The 26373-nt window shown below is 43.3% G+C and overlaps 1 protein-coding gene across 4 annotated transcripts in view; it reads right to left on the minus strand.

The window, feature by feature from the left end:
• The window catches only part of Osbpl6 (oxysterol binding protein like 6), a 164848-nt gene that overhangs the window by 24873 nt on the left and 113602 nt on the right, over window positions 1-26373 (minus strand). For 2 of the 4 annotated variants that reach the window (XM_038337306.1, XM_038337307.1), the window contains exons 5-13: window positions 24771-24824; window positions 23623-23736; window positions 23345-23515; window positions 20768-20900; window positions 17762-17865; window positions 16685-16777; window positions 12563-12637; window positions 8354-8519; window positions 6578-6711 (exon numbers count right to left, since the gene is read on the minus strand). In XM_038337306.1, the coding sequence (XP_038193234.1) occupies window positions 6578-6711; window positions 8354-8519; window positions 12563-12637; window positions 16685-16777; window positions 17762-17865; window positions 20768-20900; window positions 23345-23515; window positions 23623-23736; window positions 24771-24824 (1044 nt within the window). The remainder of the gene's footprint in view (window positions 1-6577; window positions 6712-8353; window positions 8520-12562; window positions 12638-16684; window positions 16778-17761; window positions 17866-20767; window positions 20901-23344; window positions 23516-23622; window positions 23737-24770; window positions 24825-26373) is intronic. The other 2 variants (XM_038337308.1, XM_038337309.1) reach the window with 2 other exon arrangements.

Raw genomic sequence — 26373 nt, forward strand, 5'->3', positions numbered from 1 at the left:
TGTAACCAACGTCCAAGACTAAATCCTACTTCTATTTCAAACAGGCATCCCCCCCATGGAAGTCCGAGCAAATATGGGAAAGAAAGCACTTCCCTGATAATATATATGCAGTGGTAGATGCAAGACTTGTTCTTTGATACAAAGGAAGCAGAACTAAGTCACTCTGATTCTGGCAAACTCAAGCAGGCCACCATGCATGCGTCAGCCCATTTTAGCAATCTTTCTCAGGCTGGGTCCTCCTTTTGCCTTGATCATCAGTCTGCTTGGGAAATTGGCTGCAGTCCAGAGCCTGAGCACTGGGCATAGTGTCCCTCTGCAGTAGGGACCAGCACCACATTTTCTAACAGTATCATGGAAATTGAGAATACTGAAGAATACAGGTATTGAAAGAGGAAACACCATTGGAGTAATAATAACATGAAAGACCACGGAAGATGATAAAAATAATTTGGGAATGTGTTCAAGGAGAGTAAACAGGAACAGAGCAAGGAAAAGGGAGGCAGATTCCAGCCACTGGTGCCAGCCGCTGAGCAAGAGAAACTATGGAGGCCTGCCTGAAAGAGTATTGCTATGCTTTGGACAGAGGGGCCAAGGCCAACAGGAACCAGCACTGTGCGGTCTTCACTAAGCAGCCATACAGGGACCATCTGCACTCACTAGTGGCTCTAGACTGTGTGAAAGACCCCACAGAGCATGCCCAACCCTGCCTCCAGTCCTCAAACAATAACAATGTCTAACACCTAAAAAAAGCAGTACCATAATGAACCTTTACATCCCAACTTTTTCAGACAACAGATGGGAATTTAACTTAGACTCAGGGAGACACTGGCAAGATTGTTTGACTATGTGGAATTGTGGGTTCTGGGAAGGAAACAGCCTGAGCTGGAGGAGGATTAATAACATCCAGCAAAGTTTTTCACACAATCAAACCCTTTGTTAAAGGTAAAGCTGCTTCAAAAGAAGTGAGAGGATTAGTACAAAAAAGTCAAAACCCAAATTCTGCACAAATAGCCTTGCTTTTTTCCCAATTAAAATTACTGTTATATTTAGAAAATGAAAGCGTCTAATATGTTTTGAATTCATAACATACTACCGGACTGGGGACACCAGTGTGTCATTCTTCCTAGCTTTTTTATATTGTTTCCCAGGTGAACGGCTTTCACTTCTTACCTGTACTTTATGCTCTGGTCATGAACACATGTTTCAAACTCTTTAGAAACACGATTTTGATAGCTGTACTGTAGCAATGGTTTCCCATTGGACACGTAGGTAGGGACAGAGTTTTACTACGGCAAAGACGTTGTGGTATCAGCATGGACCCACAGAGACAATGGGTTACCATGGAGACTTGATACGTAGCTAAAAAATGGTAAAGGATTCTACGGAAAACGTCTTCATACCCTCAGATTTCCTGGACTCCCAGAGAATTGCAGAATTCAGAAACATAAGTAGACATGGGGTTTCTCTCCCATTACAGAGTACCTAGCTGCGGTCTGTGTAATCTTGCGGACAGGGAGGGTGACAGATAGTGTGGCTGGGGTGTTAAATTATGCCATATGTGCCTCGAGCCAACCTTTTGTTTACAGTCTCATTCTTAACACACTTCAATAATTCTAAGTGCGCATTCTCCCCCCACAGCCTTGAGCCTCGGAAGCACACTGTCAGCTCGGTTGACAGCAATGCCTTTTCCCCTCTCTCTCAACAATGCACAAAATAACGATGTCCTTAATGACTGTGGCATGTTGATGAAGTGACATATAGTAATTCCAGCTGGAGTGGACGGGTCGGATGCTGTGGCTCACATTTGTACGGACTCACTTCACACTGTATTCAGCACAAGCTGTGTACAGATTCTCGGGGTGAGAAACCAAGCCAGCATCAGTAACACAGCATACTACGCTGTGGGAGAGACCCCCACACTCCCCGGCACGTTACCGCTTTGTTAATCGAGAGTGCCGAAGCTGTCTTAGTTTTACTACACAATTTGATTTTGGTGTTCATGAAATGAAGGTTGATATAGAGTAAGGTCACCTAAAAGGGACAGATGCCAAAGAAAATGTCCTGTGCTACACATGTACGTTCAACATCTCTGCTTGTCATGGATGTGAAAGTGACATTTCACGAGGGGTAAAATTAAACAATTATGTTGCGTTTGTGTCTGAAGAGGAATTTATTGGTCTCTCCAGCCTTGTAAGTTTCTGCTTACTCAAGGCAGGTAACAATGTTTGCCAGATACAGAGTGGAGAATGCTAATCTCATCTACTTCATATGCTATGTGCCTGGTAAAGGAAGATAGAATTTGTCAAGTTTATATGATATATACTGAATAGCTTTCCCGAAAATGCACCATTTTAATCATCAGTTATCTTATCAAATAGGACTTATGGCAAATAAAATATAAACTATATATAAAAAATAATGTCAGTCAATTTAAATGACTTCACTACCATCTCTCTCCTTCCTTCTCTGTAGGAGAGATCATGAGGAAGATGTCGGGGGTCCAACTGCTGACAGTGTATAAGGACTAAAGGGGTCTTTAATGTGAAGTTATGCTGATAGGAAAATACACAGGGTGTGGAGACAAACTATCTCAAACTATTTGGTACTTTTACAGTCTTAAGTACTACAGTCAATGTACTTAAGACTGTACTCCAACTATTTGGTACTTTTACCAAATACTATTTGGTACAAATAGTCTTAAGTACGATATTCAAGGTGGGACAGTGCAAAAAGTGCTGGCCACGATGCCCCAACTGTCTCCTACTTTCAGTATCTCATCTTCTTCTGGCTCCTGATAGAACAAAACACATGCTGATATGACTACCATAGTCAAGAACGTCATTCAGCCCGTATGCTATTTACTGGTAAAGAGGATGAGAGGATGCTTTAAAGTTTTTCCCTTGTAAAGATTCTCAAAGCTCTACCAATGGTCTCCACTTGAGCTTAGTCAAAAGGGCCAGGAAATGATCTACCCTTGATCTTAGTGGCCATCACTTGAATTCCTCTGGCATTTTGAACCGGATCTCCATCAGAGAATCTCTCTTAACTTGATCCTGGCTAGTCTGATATCAACTTGACACAAGGTAAAGTCACCTGAGAGGAGGGCACATCAACTGAGAAGATGCTCCCATAAGATCGACTGTAGGGCATTCTTTAGTAATTGGTGTGGGACAAGCCACCAATTGTGGGTAGGTATACCCCCGGACTGGTGGTTCAGGTTTTACACACACACACACACACACACACACACACACACACACACACACACACACACTAAAGATCTATGAGGAGCAAGCCAGTAAGCAGAACTCCTCCATGGCTTCTGCATCAGCTCCTACCTCGAGGTTCTTGGCCAGTGTGAATTCCTGCACTGGCGTCCCTTTATGGACGGTGCAATTCAGATTATGCAAGACAAATAAATCCTTTCCTCACCGAGTTGCTTTTGGTCATGGTGTTTTACCACAACCATGGTAACCAGAACTAATCACCAGCTCCACTGGTCCTCTTCTGCTCCACCTGAAAATACCATCCGTCAGCATCCTCAACATCCCTGAGATGCTGAGATCTCCTACTTCTCTTTCTGCCCCTCAAGATGGAAATATATATATATATATATATTATATATATATAATATATATTATATATATATATATATCCACTTGTCTGTTAGATGACCTACAGATATTTAACCTCTTCTACAGAATCATTTATCACAAGCCTGGTAAATATGTCCTTTCTGTTTTCCCTCTTTTGGGGAGAAAGAACTCACTTGCCATGTTATCAAACCAGGCTGGAGTCTGCTTCCCAGCCCCCTTCTAATGTTCAGCTGATCACCAGGCCATGTCGATCCCATAATGTGCCTTAAACCCAGCCCTTGCTCTACCAACCATGAAAGGTCTTTGCTTTGGGAATATTACCACACATATCGTCAGACAGTCTGAAATTATCTCAGATAATGAGTCTGACCAGTTGGTAGTGCCTCTGTGTTATCCATTCTCCATACTACGATACCTGGCTAATCTTTCTAATACATATCGAATGCCACATATTTCCAATTTCTGGAAGTTAAACTTCCTTAAGCCTCTTTATCATCGATAGCATAAATTTATTCCTTCGCGTCTCAATGGGATGGTTACCATCTCATGACTACCCATGGAGTAACTTCCCCATTCACCAAATTCTCTAGACCCCTATTAGGTGTTCAAAATATCAGGATCAATTCACTACAGAAGAGTAACTGTCAGTTAACTGAATGCCTAACACAGAAGTCACCACACAGCGGTGATGGCAGAAGTGGCCAATGTGTGCTTGACTGTCTCAGCTGAACTGTATAGATGGGCACGATAATGTTACCGTAGCCAAAAGCTATGACACACAAAGGTAAGCATCACATTTTCCAGTGGCTAAGGTGCAACAGTCTTGATAGTCCCAAACTATTTTCACATCTTTTGAGCCTTTTGGTTAGGAGGAAAATAGACATTTAACAATCCTAAACCAAACAGTCCAAGAAAAATCTACTGAGGCTCTGACTCACTATGCGAATAAGTATCTCTCAAGGGCGGGAACTATTTGAACTCGAAGTGCATATGGTTGGGTTTCACTGCTGTCACTTTAGGGCGGGGTCCTTCTTCATCCCCTCAGACCTGTCTCCTGGGGAAGTCAGATCCCTGCCTGTGCTTTCCGCTCAGTGATCTTTTGCTTCTCAACAACTGGAACCCTGGAACACTCCTCACCAAGTCCTGCTGTGAATGGCACAGTGTGGTCCCTTTAACTCTTTCCTGGGTGGACAGTGTTCACTTACCAACACGATCATGAGCTTCCTGGAAACCAGGTCTGTGATATCCCATATCTTACATACTATCTAGTCAGTTAAATGTATACCTGAATGAACAAATCATCTTCTACCACTCCAATCTCTCTTCCTAGTCATTTCTATCCATTTTTTTGAGACAGGGTTTCATGAATCTCAGACTGACCTCAAAATCTTTATGTAGCCAAGAAAGAACTTCAGCATCTGGTCTCCTTGCTTCCACATCCTGAGTGCTAGCATTGTAAAGCATCTATCTCTTTGCCTGACTCTATGTGGTGCTGGGGGTTGAACCTGGGCTATTTGTGCATGCGAGGCAAGCATTTGGTCAGCCTCCTCATATCCCCAGACCTCAAGCCAATTCTTTGTCTTAATGAGAGAGAAACAAAGCAAGCAAGCGGCAAGCAAGAAACAAATTTTCTTACTTTTCTTAGTATATGTTCAATATATTTATGTCACTAAGCTAACATCATAAAACATACTAGAGAAAAAAATACAACACTCCGGGGCTCAGGGTGTATTTTATGTGTCTTCAAGATGACATCTACATGTTCGTTTGACTATTATTTTGACCTTTCTTCTCCATGGTCCATTCATAATTGATTTGGAAGATCAATTAATATTAACGGAGCACTGAGAGGATTCACTGACGTGAGCAGATGTCATAACCTTTGCCGGTTATGAGTGAAGTCCTCTGCAGGCTGCCAGACAGGCGCTATGGTGACGCACATATTCCCGAGGCCCTGGATTGGCACTGGAAGCCTCATATGTCCCTCAGCTGGTGGTGTTTCGTGGTTCTGGGGAACGTGTAGCCTAGATATTGGCATGCCATTATAGGAGACCGAATACCGAAAACACGGACAGGTCGGGTACGCAAACCACAGTGAGGAGAGGTCCCATTTCACTTCTCAGGACTACGGAAAAAATTCAAGCAGGGTCGGATCCACACGGAGAACCACTTACCCATGACTTGCTGGCTCCTTCGCTCTGATCCAAGGCGCCAGGAAGTGAACAATATTTTATATAAACACTGAGTTGTCACAAAAACAATCACATAACAGCATCACATGCTCAAAGGATTCAAACTGGGTGCAATTTAGGACTGTCTGAAGAAATATTTATTACAGAAATGTGTGGCTTTTAAGAATTTGTAATCGAAACCTCAACTCTGAGGTATACAGGGGCGTGGTTACTATTAGTAGAATAAAATATGGCATATGCTAAAAATATAGAAGTCTAGCTCAGGAGCATAAACTGAAGGAAATCCCAAGAGTGCAAATTAGAAAAGAAATATGAAATTAGTAATTACCCATTTACCTATTAATTACCTATTCATAGTCGTTAGTAACTTTCAACAGATTAAAATCTAAGTGGAAAAATATAAAGAGTGGAAGCCCTAGTAGATTTTGTTCTAGTTATCATTGAACTGAATATATTCTGGAATATTCCTTAAACATGCAATTCATGTATAAATGCCTGTTTAATTTGTTTTTTTTTTTTTTAAAAAAATCAGGAGCTATCTGACAAACGACCCCAGACATTAACACAAGCAGTCAAAAATACCAATTTATATGTACTCAGCAATTATTGCTCATTTCACTCTTACCTTGACCTTTTTAGGAAAAAAAAACCACTACTATTCAATGCTGACTCTGCAATGTCTTGGGAGAATGTCAGCGGGACATGCCATCCCCAGTGCTGCTGGCCTCCTCCCTGCTCCTTCCCCTAGCATCTTTTGGGGGTCATGCACAAGAAAACACTTGGGCTTACCTGTGACAGTGACTGCCGGAGCCTGGCCATCTGTGTGCTATGGCCTTTGTTGTGGTCTTGCTCGGAAACCATCTGCTTCAGCTTCTCCTTCTCTATAGCGATGCTATTAAATGCAGACTTCAAAAGAGAATGCACTGAGCAGGGAGAAAAGTGAGAAACAAACAGTAACTGTGGCAGAACGAACACAGAGGCTGTCAACTTCTGGACACTAGCTGGTAGGTGTCGAGACATTTTCCAGAAAGACTAGGTTATGGTCTGACTTAAAAAAACATAAGCCTTTAGAAAAAAATAAAAACTAGCCTTAAAGAGAATCATCTGAGTATCCATACTCAGAATATGCAACTGTAATTAATTAAAAATGGAGATTTTTATATTTCATACCAGATGAGCCAACACAGATTTGGAAGCAACATACAAAATATCAACATCAATTCTCAACATCAATACTTAGAGATTAACTTACATCTCAAGAAGGAAAAGAAAGCATGTTTGTCTGTCATGTTTGATGAAAATATTTAGAGCCGTTCTGTTAAAGTGTCACGCAACTCAAGAGTTATTACACAGTTATTTTCATAGTGCACCCCCGCACGTGTCTTTTGTGAATCCTATTAACATAAAGCAGACAGTGGATCCAGGAGTCCCGACTGGCTTCTTTGGCGTGGGAAATGATTTGGATTAAAAAGCAACCCTGGCTTTTTTGTTTTGTTTTGTTTTGTTTTTCGAGACAGGGTTTCTCTGTAGCTTTAGAGCCTGTCCTGGAATTAGCTCTTGTAGACCAGGCTGGCCTTGAACTTACAAAGATCCACCTGCCTCTGCCTCCCGAGTGCTGGGACTAAAGGTGTGCGCCACCACCGCCCGGCTCCTGGCATTGTTTTATCAGCAATAAGTGTCTAGGTGCCAAACGTGCTTTGATTTAAAAGCAACAACAGGAACAACGCTTCTCTCCATTGCCTACATATCTAACAAGTTACACTGGTAAAATCTGAGGCAGTCTTGTGGTTTGAACCACAAAAGGTTGAGCTAAGAATTCCTATTTTTATATTAATAGTCTTTCAAAGTGTGTGAAGTCTTCCAAAGTAGACTTCCTTTTTTGAAAAAAAGCTATGCCCTGTCTCACAGTCTCTTAATTCATGGGTAACAATGCACCATCAACTGAAAGGAATTCCATCAACACCTGGAATTAATCCCACTGTTGACTTTAAAAGCTCCTCACAATGCCCTTCCAGAGTCCAGTGAGGCATGGAGCTGCCGTTTTGTCCCCCTTGCATGGAGGGTCTGTATGTCTGCTGAGAAAACCTGTAGTTTTAACAGAGGCTTTCAAAGTCTGGAAACTTGAGTTTCTTGGAAGCTTCAAGACTAACCAAACAAAGCTCTCTTGGGGATGCCATGGAGTTTACCCTTTCCCTGTGCTCACCTAACGCGATCGTTCTCCAACTGCTGCCACCCCAGCCCAGAAGCAAAGGCACTGGCTCTGATCCCGAGCTGCACAGAATACCACTGGCTCTGATCAGGATATTAGCATCCAGTTTAACAAGGCAATTAAAAATGCATTTGTGAGGCGTTAGGAGACAGTATCAACAGACACGTCCATAGAGAAAAGTAATAAAACAATTGTTTTAGGATTATGAAATTGGAGTGACATCTGGTTGTGCTGTAAATATCGGACACAGGAAACTTAAAGAGCAGCACGGTGACCCGGGTGTCAACCTGGATGCCATAAAACAACGACCTTCTATCCAATTCGCCACAGCCCGAGAAAACACTTTGCTGTGTTACCTTTCTGTGCGATCAGACAAAATTCTTCTTGTAGCTTTGTATAATCCGTGGAACTTTCCAGAGGGTCAGTGAGGTGGCTAGGAGGGGTCTGGAACTCAGTATCTGCACAGAGGTTGGGGTTGGAGGAATGCAGACGCACTGGGGACATGGTGGCGCTGAAGGGAACCTGGAAGGGAAGGTGTAAATTATTCAAGCGTCCCCACGTCCTGTTCCACCATCCGCTACACAGACAAGGTTCTTCCTATCTTTATACACTGCTTTCTGACGGCATGCTCGGAGACCCTCAGTCCTCATTTATTTTGCAAGCAGTGTAGGTTGGGGAAAGGGGTCTTGTTTCTGATAGTTCAAGAATGTGCAGGACTCTCTGGGTTTTCATTCTTACAAAGAATAATGACTATGGAACGAAAAAGCAGACCTCTGAACCTTCACTCGTCCCGAAAAAATAAGTGGCTGAGAAAAGAAGCCTGAATCTTGATGTGTGGACCTGTTCTCACACTGAGTGCAATTTATGTTCACTTGTCTTTGAGCCTAGGCAGAATCCTGATAAATATATAAAAACACACTTGAAGACTCACTTGGTCTACAGCCACCAGAAAAAAAAAAGAAAAAAAAAGAAAAAAAAAAACCCAAGTTTATATTACATACACTAATGGCTTAAAGAGACTCAGCCATCTAAAGATATACTCGCTAGAATACATATTCACAGATTAAACACTGCCATTGCCCTGCTGTGCCACACACGATACTGATCTGTAACGAATGTGCTTTATGAACCTGCCACCGGTGCAAAGCATTAGGTAGTAAAGGTTGCATTATTACTATAGCCGTTCCCAGTGGCTACAAAAACTTCCCTGACTGGACTGGATCTGGATTGGCCTTGTGCTGGGTGAAGGCAAACCACTTTCTCGTCCCTTTTAGAAGGATCAACCCAAGGGTCACAAATGCTATTGGCCAATCGTTTTGGGGAAATGAAAATGAGACTTCTTCTAGCAAATCCACCAGAAGTAACTTTTCTCTTCATCTTAGGTGTTCAGTTGTCCTGAGGAGCCATATCATAGACTCTACAAAAAGTGAATTTTCTACAATTGAAATTATAACTCTTTCTCCCTGGAGAATTTGCATATTTCCATTGCAGGAAGGAGGCAGATCTTGGCTTGGGGATGGGTTGTAAAACACTTAAGTATATATCTTCTGGGCAGCTACTAGCTTGGGGGCTCTGCTGACGCAGTTCAACTCTGCCAGGGAGTAATCTCTCTGGAAGGGTACCAAAGGGAAGGCGATACTGAGAAAGGAAGAGAACAGGAAACTTCCCCACCAACAAGTGTCTTTGCATGCTAACACACATTCCGAGGCATTCCGAGGGATGGGTTATCTTCTATTCTCAGCAGGGACAGCAGGGACACTGCGCTGGGAGATGTCAACAGCCGCCTATCTTGTCAGGCTCAAAACTTCTTCCCGTTCCAGATTTGAGACAGACAAGTTGGGAAGGAGTCACTGGAAAGAATGGGATACGGGTATTCCCTTGCTCTGGGGACTCCTGTCTAGGGTACTTCTGTGCTAATGATGACAGAGGGCCTTTGGGGACACCTAAGAGAAGCATGGGTTCTGTGGAAAATGATTAAAGGTAGACAAAGGAGCATTAAGAAACACAAAGGTGGGTGTTTGGTGTTGGGAGACACGGTGTGTTGAAGGTCCTGGGAAAGAGTTTCAGGCCACTCAGCAGTAGTGAGTTTCTTGTCATCCGTGATGACTGGGAAGCCACCAGCTCCCCATGCTTAGAGCTGAGAATCTTCAGTGCTGGATTTGGGCTTCTCTCTCTGCTCAGGAAAGAACCTCAAGGCTTCTGAGAAGCCCTATGACAGGGAGGAAGCCTGGTTCTGGAACATTCTGATACTAGTAGCTGCAGTGTGGTACGGAAATGTTAGGGGATGTCCTGAAAACACACCCACAAATAAGTCAAAAGAGAAGGGAATTTGTAAGAACCTGCTGGCCCCAAATACAGCAAAGATCACTGGGAAAGACGAACCCCAGTGTGTCCAACAATAATAAGCTTAGAGGTCTTACTCAACCAGGGTGAAAATCCCCTGTTCGTATTCTGCAGTTTGCTTTCAAGGATACGTTTGAGGTACTAGTGACTTGGGGAGTCTTGGTGTTGTTCCATAGTTGGGGCCAGCGTTTCTGTGTTTCCAGTTTGAAGTTCTGTGGGCTTTGGTTAGTGGAAAAAGTGGGTCATTCCAGGGGCAAGACCCAACAAAAATAAGTTTTGGAACCATCTCCTCAGACAGACATCTTTGGTATAAAGGTCACTCCACTCCCGAAGCCTGAGTGGAGTGCAGTTCAGCTCTGCCAGGGACCAAAAAAAGCTTCCTGTAAGATAGGGCAGGTTCAAATGTGGGGTAACTTCCATGTTGGGAAGAGGAGGGACACTAAAAGAAACAGGGAGGCTCAGCCAGGTCAACTGGATTTGGGGAGGTGGGAAGGAGTCAGTGGTGGATACCGCTCCATGCCTCTCAGGTATAGAGTCAAAGTACAGATCCTAGAGGGGTTAGTAGCCATCCACCCCAATTATTTCCGTAATTATTCTAAGTGTTCACAGTGCCTTTTTTTCCCCACTAGAATCAAAGTTATTTTTATAATTTCTGTGGTCACAGCTGGTTTGGGATGTGGGCATTAATGCTTCCTGTTTGAAAGAGCCTTTTCTTTTGCTTCCAAATGAAGAAAATACAAACCTACTCTAAGCAAAGGGGCGCTAACCCTAACTTTATTATTTTCGCTGTATGCATCTAAAGTTTAAAAACCGAGCCCAGGAAAAAATGCAATCACCCCCCCCACACACACATGCTCTTTTGGAAGGGTATCACTGGAAGAAGCATTAGCCTTCTCACAAGGTAAATGAACTTGGCTTTCCAGACTATGATGTTGTTACTTCTCTAAAGATCATTTGGATTTCTCCACTTGGGTCCTTTAACTGGTTAGACACGTCTACTGTCAGAATCTGTTATTGAACCAGGGGCAGAGACTTCATTAATTTGCACTTGAATATGTCCGCTGCACCAGAGTGCAATTTCAGTAATGACTTGGTTCAAATATTTGTAAAACTATCAACGTAGGCCTCGGTTCCCTAATTAATTCCAAGTCACTGGTTGTTTCAATAAGCAAAAGTAATTCTGTCCCGTGGTCTAGCTGAGCACTCACGTCTCCTGCCGAGCTGACCATGAAGTAGAAAACCAACAGTCCCCACACCAGGAACTACTCTGCCCGCAATCAAAACCTTCTCATGAGTATTCTTAGCAATTCCAATCTGAAAATATAGCCTAATTTTTGTAAGAATAAAATCGTTATTAACTCAGAAAATATTTAACAGATAAAAACTAGCATCCATGCTTACTATGAACTCGGGGATCTATTATTTTTAGAAGTGAACAAGATCTTGGGGTGAATTAATATTAAGATTGACTTTATCTGGCACATGATTCTGTGGGGAGCTGTTCTGCTTCCTATTCTACGAGGGATTCTTTACCCTATCAACCTAGGTCCTGCTATCCATTCGTTTTGCCTCTTAGGGGAAAGAGCTCTCTGCACAGGGATTAGACACCATCTAACTCTGTGTGTGTTTTAAATTCACATACTACATTCCCAGTTTCCTGGTCAATAGTCTTCCTAGAAAACAATTTCCCTTGCTATGTCTACTTCGGATTCATGCAGAGGTGACATGAAAAAAAATCCACATTTTCTTGTCCCCTCGCTTCTTTCTCACATCCTTCCCAAGCAGCCAGACTGCTACACACACCAAAAGAAAAAAGAAAAAAAGACCAACTTATTCTGTAGTAACATGGCATTGCTTAGAAAAACAAGAAACAGTTAGCAAAGGTTCTGGCATCAGTATGAAAAAAATAAATAAATAAAATACCATAACTTAGGTAAATTCTCCCATCTCAGGGCCTCATATTCAGTGTGTCAAACTTAGTTAACCTTAGTTTCCATCCTTTCTTCCAGCGACAGGAGAGGAAGAGGATTATGAGCCAGCTCTCCCTTTGCCAAAACCAGCACCCACGTCCAACGGCTGCCACGCAAGGAGAGCCAGAGACCATTTGAAAGTAACGTCAGCTGGGCAGGCCACAGGTGATGCGCAACACACTGGTGGCACCGCCCCCACAAAGTCAGTCACCCTTGCACATAGGTCCTCGTTTGAGATCGAAAGCCACTCACTGTTGTAGCCACTGCTGCCGCTAGCCTCTGCCGGCGCCGAATTGTGTTGAACTGGCCCTTCGCAGGTGGCCCTTCCTGACAGTGAATGGGAGAAGAAAAGGGGTAAAAACACGGGGTGGGGATGAAGAGAGTGGGATTTAGGGGGGGGGGGGTGAAAGATAGTCAGACAAAGAAAAAGGGAAGTTTTAACTGTAATTGACTTCTCTTTTAAAAAAAAATTTAGCATTGGAACAGGTCAAAGGGACATTCATGCCACAAGGAATGTTCTTTATTCTCACTGCAGACCCCTCAAACATTGTGAATCCACCTCCTGAGTATCACCCCTGCCCCCCCCCCAAAAAAAGATAGAGAGCTATGAATTAGCACATGAATGAGGAGCCTGTGATTCTAAGGCAAAATGAACGCGCACACCACTTTTGAAACATGGGATGGCAGGATGACATGCTGTATGAAGTCAACAGGCATCCAGTAAACGGTAGGGAAGAAAACGGGCAAGCTCAGGGAGGTAATTATATAAAATGTAACGGCAAAAAGAATGCATTCAGGGAAAAGAATAAGGGAAGAGAAACAGGATTCTTCAACCCCTTACTCAACCTCCTACTGAAAAGACTGCTGGCAGGGACTCAGGTTAGCACCAGTGCAGGGATCTTCAGCTTGAAGAGCTTCCCAAGGGGGAAGCCAGGCCTACTAGATTGGGGTTTGGGGGAGCTAGGGAACCTTTAAGTGCCTCGGAGCGTGGGACCAATGCCTAAAACCACCAGTTATGAAAAACAGAGAGCACAGGTTTCATTTGGTAGCGTGCAACTATGCACAGCCCTGAAGAAGTCGAGAGACAATGGCATCCCCTTCTCAGGCTGTCTCAGCGCTACAAACCCTGGCTCTCTAAGACTGGGGACGATAAACACTTCTACTTCCAGTTAGCCAAAGTGAAGTTTCTCAGACTAACTCAACAACTTACACAACAACAACAACCCCAGGACTACTTTCATCTGTTTGGAATGACAAACGGTTTGAATTCTCACACCTCCGATTCTCTCAATATTCCAAATGACTTTCATATTTTAGTTCTTAAATCTTTTGCATATTTATATGTGTCATATACACATAATCTACTTTCTACAAAATCTCTACACTTGATGTAATAAAGGGAAGGACTCATCTTCGCATGTCAGTATAATTTTGGAATGTGAAACTAAGTCAGCTTCACATGAACAATGGGTAACTTGACTGGCCACTGTGTACCTCTTCCTCCTCTACCTGATTCCTCCAGTATCTAAGACCTATTGTCTCACTTACTCTATTAATAACACAGGGCCACAGAACATCTCTTCTATAGCACTTTTGACGAAATACTGTTATTGAGATTTTCATTAGAACCAGAAAATCAGAAGTTTTGGGAGTCCTGGATGCCTATTTTCTTAAAAGATACTCCTCACAGAAACTTCAAGACAAATGCTTACTCTGTGAGTTACCCAGCAGATTTCTGAGAGCAACAATTCAATGGTATCTAGCACAGATATGACCAAACAGGTTTAACATTTAAGTTTTATCTTCAAGAAAGGTGAGCCATCTACCCCACTGAGAATAAGCTATTATCCAGTGTCCGGGGTGACACGCTTCATTTTCTACTTTATGTAGTCAACTAAAAAAATAACCTATCTTAGAATTCTTTCAAGATGACAATGATTATAGAATGATGGATGCGAAGTTCAATGATACAATATCAACACCAATAATGATCACCACCCAACTACCACCGCCACACAGCCCGGCTTCCTTCACAACCAGCTCACGTCCTAAGTTACAAACAACAGAAAGGGAGTTGTCATGACCCAAGATTCTCTCCTTGGCTGCAATAATGGTCATCCCAGAAAGTGAGATGATTATCACACAAATACTTGGCATCATCAGATGGAATTCTCAAAATCAAAAAGCTTTGGGAGCAGGAAGGGGAAACCAGCGAGGGTGAGGAGAAAATGGGAGCCGGCATCTTTAATCTACTACGGTAAAAGTAAATTTTTATGCCTTTCCGTAGGCAAAAAACAGACATTGGTGGGTGAACAAATTCATCTCCAATGGGTGTGTATGTTGAAGGAGCTCCAGTCCTGTTCTGGTTACACAGAGACTCCTGCCAGCTGTTGGGAGACCTGTTGCCTTAGGCAAGCAGAAATCGTTCGGGGGGTTGGAGGGAGTGATACCAAACTCTGTAGTACTTCAGTCAAATGATACACACTTCAAGTCCAATTGGAAGTAAATGCTCTCTGGGAGTGATTAATAGCTTCTTGTCATCAAAGTCTATGTTTCTACTGAAAACTATGTCTGCTCCTCTTGGGCAGGCAAAGGGAGGGTGGGGATGAGGTGATCTCAGATTCCTCATCTAAATCAGAATCATAAGGTTATTTGGGTTACTCCTTGGTCAAACAAAGCAAGACAGCATCGGTGAAAAATTCCAAGTCTCTCAAAGATCTGCCTGCTTTTGCACCGATTTCTTCTGATGACTCAAACAATCCTGATGAGTTCTGGGCACATTTATTAACCAGAACTACATTCTGTTTCCCCCAGGGGGAAACATAGATCAACTGGGCTTGTGGTGGGAATCCTGACCCCATAGAGAGCCAGGGGCATTGTGCTCAGACTTACTGAGAGCCAGTCCAAACAAGACAATGGTCGGGAAGGGAATCTGAACAGTGTGTGTGTGTTACAGAAACAGAATGGAATAGTATCTATCCCCAACGGGCATGCACTTTGGGTGCTAGCATCCTTCAATTCTTTTATTTAAAGAAAGGGTTCTTCTGGTAGCAAAAATGACTCTATTCTCTTCGACATGAGAATATAAAGAATGAAAACAAACACAACAACTCATAAGCTCAAAACAAACGACAATGTTGCAAGTTCCCTGTGAGATCATTTGGCCTATTTTCCCTTTAGCATGAATTTTATGAACAGAATGGAAAACACATAAAGTATATTGCTCCATGGAAAATGAAAAATTCCATTCATGGCTGCAGATATTCTAAAAAGAAACATTAATGTGTAGTGCTTGTGAAAATTTATTATGAATTATATCAAATTAGAAAGCACGCCAGCAGTTTGTTATTGACACACTCAGAGCAACAATACAAAGAATGTTGTTAAATCAGCCTGCATTAGAGGAGAATTACGTTTGTTAATTATTGAGAAGAAATGGAAGAGCATTGAAAAGTAGTTATTCACCTTTGTGTTAAGATCTAAATTCACTGATAAAATTTAAAAAACCTGGTCTAATTTTAACTGTGCAGGTAAGCAGTCGTCTTACACAGCTAAGGTAAGAATAGTAGAGATTTTTGTCAAAATTTGAAAGTAATAACATTTATGACATAAGGGGTTTTAGGCGTTTACCATATTCTGCATCACTGAAATGCAAAGAGGATCAAATTTGAAAATTTACAACTATTTATTGCAATTAAAATTTTTACTTCAAGTAAATTTATCATGAGTTATGGAGATTTTAGTTCCAATTTTAGAATGATCATTGTAGGGCAGATATGATCTACTTTTGTAATTACAGAATTTCAGAGTTGAGACAGAATTCAGTAATCAGTAAATTATTTCTATAACCTGAGCAGGAGCAAATAGGGTCCAGAAAGTTGAACAAAAATACATAAATTATTAGGCCAGAGAATCACAGCGGCCACATTGACACCCATTGTGCTGATTTTTAACCTAAAGCACCCCTATATAAGGCCTTGATAAAGTATGGACAAAGTTCACCCATTAAAAGAGCCTTCTAACACCGAGACTATAGAAATGAGCCCTCACTACATTCCGCTGGCTTTCCAGTTTTGATTTTCAAGTGGCTTTCTCTCTGGGTTTTAATGCTTCAAAGGCTGTGACTGAGGATGGAAATCCGATCGTGTGGCCAAATTGGATCATCTTTACCTTTCAAGGTTTTTGGACTTAGGTCCAACTAACTAAAATAAATAACTCCATGTTTAGATGACACAACTCCGCAGAGAACAAGTTTAAAGTCGTTAAACTATTCCTTCAACCTTACGCCCAGGGGCTGATCTGGAATGGATACAGAAGCAGTGCTTTAACAGTGAATGAAAGCAAAAAAGGAGAAGGAAAAACAAAAGGCTGTACCTGCAGTTGGATTTTTGTATCTTTGCTGACACTTTTTGTTCTCCAGCGTCTGGTGACCCGCTTGTCTTTCTTTGAAATATCTACACAGTTAGCCTACGTTACACAAATAGTTAAAAGCAACAGAGGGTTATTAAGTTCACACACATGATAACGCACACACAAAGAGCCCAGAAAGTCAGTGAGGAATCATTAGAACCCTAAAGCAAGCCAGCCATAGAAAGACGTTAATACTAGAACCAAAGACCTCTCTACAACTGACCCGTGAAAGTTATATTTCTAGTGAGCAAAAATGAAAACCAGATTGGAGATTGTGAGCATCTTTTCTACACTAAAAGATGCTCATACTTCTGAAAGTTCTAGAACTTAAACTTCAAAGCCATCATTGTTAATGCAAAAGTGACATGGGGGAGTGATACAAATACGTATGTCCACAATAGTCTATAATACATTTACGGGTAAAACACTGATCAAATTCAGCCAGGCGGTGGCGCACACCTTTAATCCCAGCACTTGGGAGGCAGAGGTAGGTGGATCTCTGTGAGTTTGAGGCCAGCCTGGTCTACAAGAGCTAGTTCCAGGACAGGTTCCAAAACTACAGAGAAACCCTGTCTTGAAAAACAAACAAACAAACAAACAAACAAACAAAATTGATAAAACTCTTCCTAATTAATACAAGGACACCAAACTTCAAAACTTCAGAAGTATCATGAAGAACTCGAGGTGCTGGAGCCATGGTTCGGCAGTTGTCCTTATAGAGGACACAGGTTTGATTCCCAGCACCCGCACAGCAGCTCACAGCCATCTATTAGTACTCCAGTCCTGAGGGACCTTCAGGACTCCACAGCCACTGCACACATACGGTGCACAGATATGCATGTAGATAAACACACATACACATTAACTAAAGAAAGAAAATGACTGCAGAATATAAACCACAGATTGACGTTATTACCAATACTGCAATGTTAGTCTGAGTGTACTTCTTCCCTTTTGAGTGCCACCTCGCACAGTCACAGGACAGTCCAGAAAGGGCTTAAGTTGGGATCTTAGACCTTGTTACCGGGCAGTCACGTTTACCTGCATGTCGGTGAAGTTTGGGGCTGACTGAGTCCTCTGAAGTATCTCCAGGTTTTGCAGGAGCTTGCTAAGTTCCACAAGGTTTGACTGACAGTGTGCAAGATCTAGGAAAGACAAAAATGTCAGAACTGGGTAGAAATGGCGGAGATAATATGAAAAGGGGCTCAGTCCACACTGTGGTAGATACGATGTGGTCAATGGATCTGTAGTTATATAATGGTGATGCAGGTAACCCAAAGGATACCTTGCTCTGGGTCAGACCATGGGAGCCACTGGCGGTGAGAGAGTTCCAAACCCATTCTTACCACCTGCGACTGTGAACGTAGATGGCTTTAACCTGCCAAGCTGGGTGTGATAGCTTTCCTGTCCCCGCAGCTTGTCTCATGGACAATCCGGAGACTTCAGCAGTCTTGTGGTTTTATTCCTAGGGGCCTGTCTACTTGTTCCTCTAAAATGGTTTGCAAGGTGGCTGTGTGGAATTTGGGTGGGGCCAAAGTCAAGTTCAGAAAAAACAGAACAGAGTAAAAATCAGTTAAACACTAACTTTTAATTTAGTCAGTTAAGCTCACTAATAATGTGGCAAGAAATGATTCCTTTAAAAATCTATTGTAGATTCTTACTAATTTGGATTCCATCTCTATGGAAAAAAATATGCTCTAAGAGCCAAGTAATTTCCCCATATATTGGTGGCCTGGATTCATACAAGTCCAGAAGAGTCAATCCTCTTTACTGTTAGAATTATAAATTCTAACACACAATGGGTTCCATAAAACACTATGTCTTCAAGTTCAAACAATGAAATAAATATGAAATGCTCCCTTTTTGAACTAAAACCCATTTCAGAAGTAAGCTTGCTCCATGGCAAATGATTGGTATAGATTTTTTTTTTAAGTGCATCAAGAGATTAGGGAAGGGGAGTGTTCATGGTTTCATGGTTTGAGAGCAGACTTACAAGAGAGACTCCACCCTATCCCCACACGGTCTAGATGATTGACAGAAAAGTTTTAGCCAAAAGAACGAAAGGTGGAGGAGGGCAAAGAGGGTGGGAAGAATGACCACCCAAAGGCACACAGCAGGACATATGTAAATACATCCATGTTAAAAAAACAAAATAAAACAAACAAACAAACAACAAACAGTTGCTTGAGTCTACAGAAGGCGGCCAGGTTGAAGGGGTAGGTAGGGCCAGAATGCTGAATGCATGGGCTGCTAAATGCTGAGATAAGGATTTTTGAGTAACGCCCTAGAGCCAGTGAAGAGCCCCAGCAGGGTGTCTGCACAGTTATTTTAAGGTCTACCAGGCTTGAGGCGGGCACTGTGTGGCGAACAAAGACTGACCTTGGGATTAGTGAAATGTGTGCTGGCTGCCGTCCAACCTCCCCACGAGGCAGCTCTATAATCTCGGGCAAATGTCTGAACCATTACAAAGAGCGTTTTCCTCATCCACAAAGTGCAGAAAGTGAACAGTACCTATGCCTCATGGCTGGATGCAACAGAATATTAGCTGCTAAGTATTGGCACAGGGCCTGCAAACAGGCTCACAGGTGATGATTTCCCATGAGCCTTTGAGAAGGATGCACTGAGCTGGAGACTAGGTAAGGTAAGACAGTCAGGGGGCCGTGTGACCACCAGGGATGAGAAGAATGGCCGGTCTGGGTCACGACGACAGGAATGGACGTCAGCAAGAGGTTGGTAAGGATAAGGACAAGACTTTGAACTGGCTGTGTGAACAGGGGGGCGAGCTGGGTGTGACAATCACTGACATATGGGGTCCAGGTGTTGACACAGCCCCTGGGGGAAACCCATGGGGCGGGCAGGACATTACTTTCAGATGCGTGCTTTGCAGTGAGAAGGTCTGAGTTTAAATCCTTGGGTCCTCTTTTGCAGCTACTGGGGCTGGGCTGAGATGGGAGAGCATCTTGAAGATGATCCTGAGTGCAGGGGAAGCTGGGCAGTCTCTAAACACTGCAGGAATCTACAGGGCTGGCTGAAACTGCTCTGCCTCCTTCCACAACTGGAATTTGTAAGTGGTGAATACGTCCCGGGAAATACTTTAATGAGATGTCATATGGACATGATTATGAATCTAAAGCTTCTTTTAAATCATAATTTAACATGTGGACTAAGTTTGGGAGTTTGGTGTCTCAGAAAGTTGAAAAATGCAAATTTGGAGTTATTACACCATTTTTAAAAAATGGTGAGGGTACCAGGAGGATTAACAGATTGTCCATTATTTCCTTTGTAAGTGAAAAAAATCCAAAAGTTACATAACACCTGTTTTTATTATAATTTCATAAATAAACAAAATTAATACAGTATCTAGAAGTTAATCAATCAGTTGAATCTTACTAAACTCTCTCTGCATTGTCTTTTTATCTTTTGTCAGTTTTGTGGGTCAAATGAAACTGTTTCGGAATGGAAATGGTCTGTGGATAAAGCGTGGGGCAATAGTTTCTGCTGAGGAAGGAGAAAGCTAGAGATTATTCCAGCCCAGGATGGAGTGGACAAGTCAGAAGGCCCCAAGGCCTCTCCAAGGAAACTCAACTTCCCGGTAAGTCCAGACACGCAACCCTGGAGCCTATGGTTTCCATCTGTGCTGACAGGGAACAGAACTGTTCTGTGGGCAGTATGACAGCAGAGAACAGGGCATGGAAGGGACCTAGGGAGGAGGCAGCGTGGAGTCCAGGACTAAGGGGGGAGCTCTTCAGGCCCCGAGGGACTGGTCAAAGCAAGGTCAAGAAGGAGCTGGAAAAGAGGGGGAAAAAGTGGAAGAGCATGGAAGCCAAGGCAGGAGAGAAACTCAGACCCACTTGTGAGGAGCTGGGAGAACCGGCAGGAAGGAGGAGCCTGGGTCCCAGAACAGAGAACGATCTAGAAGGGATAAGACTAAGAAAAAGGAAAGGCCAGGTCACTCGGAGAGGTGAGGCTGGAGGCTGCGTTGTTTTGACTTCCATCAGCTTTGGGCTTGGGGGCTCACTCTGAGAGTCCCCCAAGGCAGGAACTAACCTTCCGCACACCTATCCATCTCTTCGGAGTCCTGCAGCCAGGCTGCCACTTTACTCTGCCCCGTTGTGCAGGTGGCGGGTAGGCTGTTACTGCACGGGAGAGGGGACTGCCGTGGAAAACTGTTGGGCTGCATCTGCACGCAAAGAGATGAAGGGCACGGTTTACACACGCGAAGGCTGAGTTCATGCACGCTAACAACACTCCATCTGCTAGCTCCCTCATCCCATGAGGAAAACAGTGCTCAAAGAAATCATGACCCATACTCACGAGGTCGCCAGGACTTACTCAGAAAGCTGTATCTGATACATACTGTAGGGTCCTCATTACAGTCTCTGGGCCTCATGGCTAGAGGCCTCTCCTTCCCAGATCCTCCTTGTACCCTAAAGTGTGATTCCTAAGTTCACTACCCACCAGCAAACAGCCTTAGGATGCTTTGAAAACATTCTGAAGACTATATAAAAGGCCTTCTTGCTAAGTTGTCTATAGCTGATAACTTTCTCATTAAAAGGATTTTATGTGAACTACAGCTGAACAAAATATGCAGACACTAATGTGTACAGCTAACAGCCAAATAAATAGAGATTTGCTTCCCAAAGAGTGATATGGCTTTAAAGCTGCACATTTGACTTGGATACTCACTGGCAACTGATTAGGCCTCTTCCGAATGATTAAGGAATAAATAATGCACACAGTCAGCAAACCCAATCTTATTTATTACCTACACAGGGTCACAAACCAATTAACACTCAGGAGTCTCATAATTTGATATGTGGAAGGCAGGGAAAGGGACAAAAGGCTCTTTACTGCATCTTGATAAATGTAATGGAAATCACCCAGGGAATCTGAGCTCGGAGCCACGCCACTTGCCAACGGGAGAAACGGGCCTTTTGTGGGAAGCAGAGCTGGAGAGTGTTCTTATTCCAAAATGAACAGTGAGGGGAGGTATTTGGTTTCAGTCCCCCAATCTCAGATATCACCCAAGTTATTTAATAAATAAGACAAGGGACAGAAAGAATGTATCTTTTATCAATACTTTGTGCCAAAGATACCAGTCAAAACTGGAAAAACCTAAGAATTAAAAATTAATGTTTTCTTTTTAAAGACCTGTTTGGGATACAGTTCTCATTAAGTTGGGACTAACCCAGATTCATCCCACCCTGTGATGAAAACTCAGGCGGCCCAGAGAAACACAGGGACTATCTTGGGGACCTCTGAGATCCCAAGCCCCAATCCCTCTGGCTCGTGACTTGTTCTCTGTATTCCCAGAATTGGTTAGCGTTTCAGTAAACCTCATTCCTAGGAGAAAGGCCATCAGACAGTCTTTATCAGGAGTGCAAATACAGGGAAGTCATAGATCAGGGTGCCTTGTGAAATATAATGATTAGTGGGTTTAGGCCAGGCGGTGGTGGTGTATGCCTTTAATCCCAGCACTCGGGAGGCAGAGGCAGGTGGATCTCTGTGAGTTCGAGGCCAGCCTGGTCTACAAGAGCTAGTTCAGGGACAGGCACCAAAGCTACAGAGAAACCTTGTCTCAAAAAAAATTATTGGTTTTAACTTATACACTAGTATTTTCCATCAAATAACAAAAACCAAGCATGGTACATGCCACTAAGTTTGATAGGTTAGCTCTGTGTTTCTCAATGAATTCTCCAGTGCTCTGTAGGAAGGAAACTATATAGTCTAGGTATTATGGAAACTCCCATGGAAGCAAAGAGAGAAGGCAGACAACCCACTGAAACGTTTTTGAACCCAATCAGCTTCTCTGACCTCAGTTTGGGGTACCAAGCATAAAGCCACAACACCCCCGTGCAATGCAACCCAAGGACCAAATCAAACACGGAAACAGTTGCTTTCCTGCCTGTTGCTGTAACCTTGACTTTCAGACAAGAAATACCTCCAGCTTTTTGGCAACACAGACTGTGAATCTTAATACAACCCAAGGAATCACAGACTCTCTTGTCTGGTACTTGGTTTAATGACAGGAGGTACTGACTTTGGAAACAGCTGTATGGCCACATCCCAGGATGGCTATGTCACTTGTACGCAGGCAAACACAGTCTCTGTGACAGATTAGAGAGGATGGACTGTCAAATGCATAACACACTTGCTCACTGAAACACTACCGATACCACGGCACCTCTCCAGCTGACCTGCATTAACTCCGGGAGGCGGGAGAGGGGGTACTGAGCAGCCTCTCTCTGGGTCATAGATACATCATAGTTCAAAGCAATGAGCTTCGCTTTCAGAACTTTGGGGTCTCTTTATTACTACCCAAGAATTCCCAGCTGTTCTCTAAACAAATGTTTGCTCTACCTCCCAAGATTCCTAAAAAAGACACACATACATGATTGTGTGGTCGGTCCACTTATTACAAAGGAAAAATAACTGGAAACGCTTGGTGATTCACGCGTCTGGCTCATCTTGTGATTACCTCTAGAGCCAATGTCACTCGTCTCCTGGGTGTCAGGCTTACAAAATCAAACTTCTCTTTCTGGTGTTTTCAAGGACACACAGTGACATGCACGTATACATTTCTAAGCGGGCTCCAGGCTAACTTCTCGCAGCACGACGTCATACCTTTCCATCCACAACAGAAACGTTAGCAGCCGGGGAGGACTCGGCTGTCGAAGCTGCGGGGAAGATGTGGAAACTTGCATCTCTTGGCGATCGCACAATCTCATTCTGACGGTACAGGCGGTGATGACGCAGTTTGGAGACCCAAGCATCAAACCAGTCCTGGGATTTCACCTGGAACAGGAAGCAAGGAAAGACAGCTGTGGAAACCATCTCCTGGCTGCCACGGGCGGGAGCAAATCGCATCCCCTGCTAATGCCAGATGCCGAAGACAATTTCACCTTCAAATGATAGATGTGCTCCTCCGTGTCAAGGTCTATTCTCCGAGCTTTCTTTTTAATTGACATGACAGACAGTCCAACATCAATGCTCCCATGGACCTTCCCCTTTTGGATCTGAAATCAAAAGACTAGTGAATTATGCTGGAAGGATATACGGGCTGGTGTGTCTCTGTTTTGAACTAAGGTGAGCCCAAGGAAAATCTTAACTCACTCATGGGGGTGACTACATTCTTTTTAACGACAAGAAAGCGGCTAAGGTCTGAGGGCAGTTGGGCTGTGGTGACCACACCGATTTCAGCATGCAGGCGCTACTCCTCTTCCTCTATTTTGGGCACAACTAGTAATGTCAGCTCTCCGAGATTCCAGATTGCTTGGCTTCTAGCTCCTCTAAAAGGCAACACCAATGAGTCCCAAAATAACCGAAGTCAACTTCTGAACCGTGACCCAGAACACTCATGAATCAGCCGGATGGCAGCTGTTAGCATAGAGTTGGACAGCTGAGATCAGAGATCAGGGAGGGATCAGCCAGCCCCCTCTTCTGGCTGTCCCCAGCTGACCAAGGACATAGCCGGTTCCATGGCAGAGGACAAAACTAATTCTAAACCCTTAGTTTATTGCCCTACACCACACAGTAGGAGGGAAGGAAGAAACTCGGAGAGTCACATGCAAAGTACTTCTCAGATATTAAGCAGAAGCAGTCTGGAGTAATCTTAATGAGCTGGAGTTCTCAAGACAAGAAGGTGAACGAACACAGATTAAGTACAAAAGATTTTTTTTTAAAAAAGAACTTTGACAAGTACAAGGAGGGCTTTAAATTGGAAAAGCAAAGAACATGGAATTCATTTCAAAGTGTAAAGAAAAAATACTTTCCGAATCTTCTCTCTATTAGTGTGCCACTTTTAGACTTAAACTTCTGTTTAAAAAAAAACAGTTAAATATCCATGCACTAGTTTGAGACTTTTATGCCATCTTTGAGTACAAGCATAAAGCACACCTGCTCTAGAACCCGCAGAGTTGGCAGCTTGTTAAATATTACAGGCACAGACACGCAGGAAGCTGGTGACTATGGCTTGCCCGGTCACAGTGTTTATTCACCTCAAGCGGGAATTTTAACTGGACCTGCAAATCGTGTCCCTGGAGCTACTTACATCGAGTGGAGCCTTTGAGTACTTCAGCATTCCATTGTCCAGGACAAAAAAGCGCTGCAAGAACCAAACAGCCCTAGTTACTGTTTGCACTCGGAATGACACAAATATTCACAAGCCCACGTCCCAGCGGCTTGGCATTCAGCAGCTAAGGTGTTTGATGACTCTGATACATGGATTCAGAGCATCTGGCCACAGTCAGCCACAGGAAGCGAGGCCAGTGGGTTTGCGTTCTAGTCACGTGATTTCATGCTAGGGATGGGGTCATTTCTCCAAGGTCTGTCTTCACCAGGGGGAGGTGTAAGGACCTGCAGCTGAGACTTCATAAACGAACTACATTAGGACATTGTAAAAATAAGGAAAAATAACCTGGAGAGACCGTGGCAATTCTGTAATTCTGTAAAGATTTCTATACTATTTCTGCAGGGAAGGAGCTAAACTCTGGATTTCCCCCTGGATACCATGGACACTTTCTAAAAATTCTCATGGCTCTTACAGGAGCCATTACACCATATCCATTACTAATAAATTGCCTACAAGGCTTAAGTAACCTTGGCAATATGCGTGTATTTTCTCCTTGGCAATCTGCTTCTATATTAGTAAAAGAGATTAAATATTATCTCCAAGATACATTAAGAATAAAAAGGGGGCTCCACCCCTAGCTGGTAGCTGATGGTTACAAGGGAAGGAGAATCATGTTTTCCTTGGGGATGGGGTTATTGGTCGACTGCTCATGCTCCAGCCAACAGCCCCAGGGAATGTACATGAGCAATACTAAGAGGATCCAGTGGAACAGATATATTAAATATATTAAAATAAAAAGGAAGCTGGTCGATGGTGGTGCACACCTTTAACCCCAGCACTCAGGAGGCAGAGGCAGGCGGATCTCTGAGATTTCGAGGCCAGCCTGGTCTACAAGAGCTAGTTCCAGGACAGGCTCCAAAGCTACAGAGAAAACAAAACAAACAAACAAACAAACAAACAAAAAGTTGGTAAGAGAATGTGTTGAGGTACTCTGGCGGGGGGTGGGGTGGGCTGGGGTGCTCTGTGGGGGGAGATTGTGTAGGAAATGGGTAAATATCAAAATACATTGTATACATGTATGAGATGCTCAAAGAATAAATAAAACATGTTTTTTAAATGACAGAATTAAAAGGGAGGTTGGGTGGACAACTGTCTGCCCTGAGGTCTGCCGACTACAGTCTGAGAGAATTTGCCATTGTTTAATTGCAAACACTGAAGAACTGCCTACTGGTTTCCTTTCTGTGGGCCATTCAGTAAAAGTCGAACAGCTCTCGGGAGCCAGCCACCCTGTGGGCCCTCTTCCAGCTCTGCACATGTAGGAAACCCTTCTGTGGCTGGTTTATTCTGCTGGAACATTTTCATGGGATGCATGAACTCATAACTGCTGAGACAGCAGAACATCAGTTCCCCAAATTCACCCTGCCTAGAACTCACAAAGGGCCACTGCCATCCCTGGGTTTGGAATTCTAGAAAACAGGTACCTGCCAGAATAAAAAAAAAAAAAAAAAAAGCACTGCATTAAACAAGCAATTCAGTTGCCTATAATGTGGGCATTCAAATGGGCTGGTGCCTAATTAATACA

The sequence above is a fragment of the Arvicola amphibius genome, chromosome 7, assembly GCF_903992535.2.
Source record: "Arvicola amphibius chromosome 7, mArvAmp1.2, whole genome shotgun sequence".
Lineage (NCBI taxonomy): Eukaryota > Metazoa > Chordata > Mammalia > Rodentia > Cricetidae > Arvicola > Arvicola amphibius.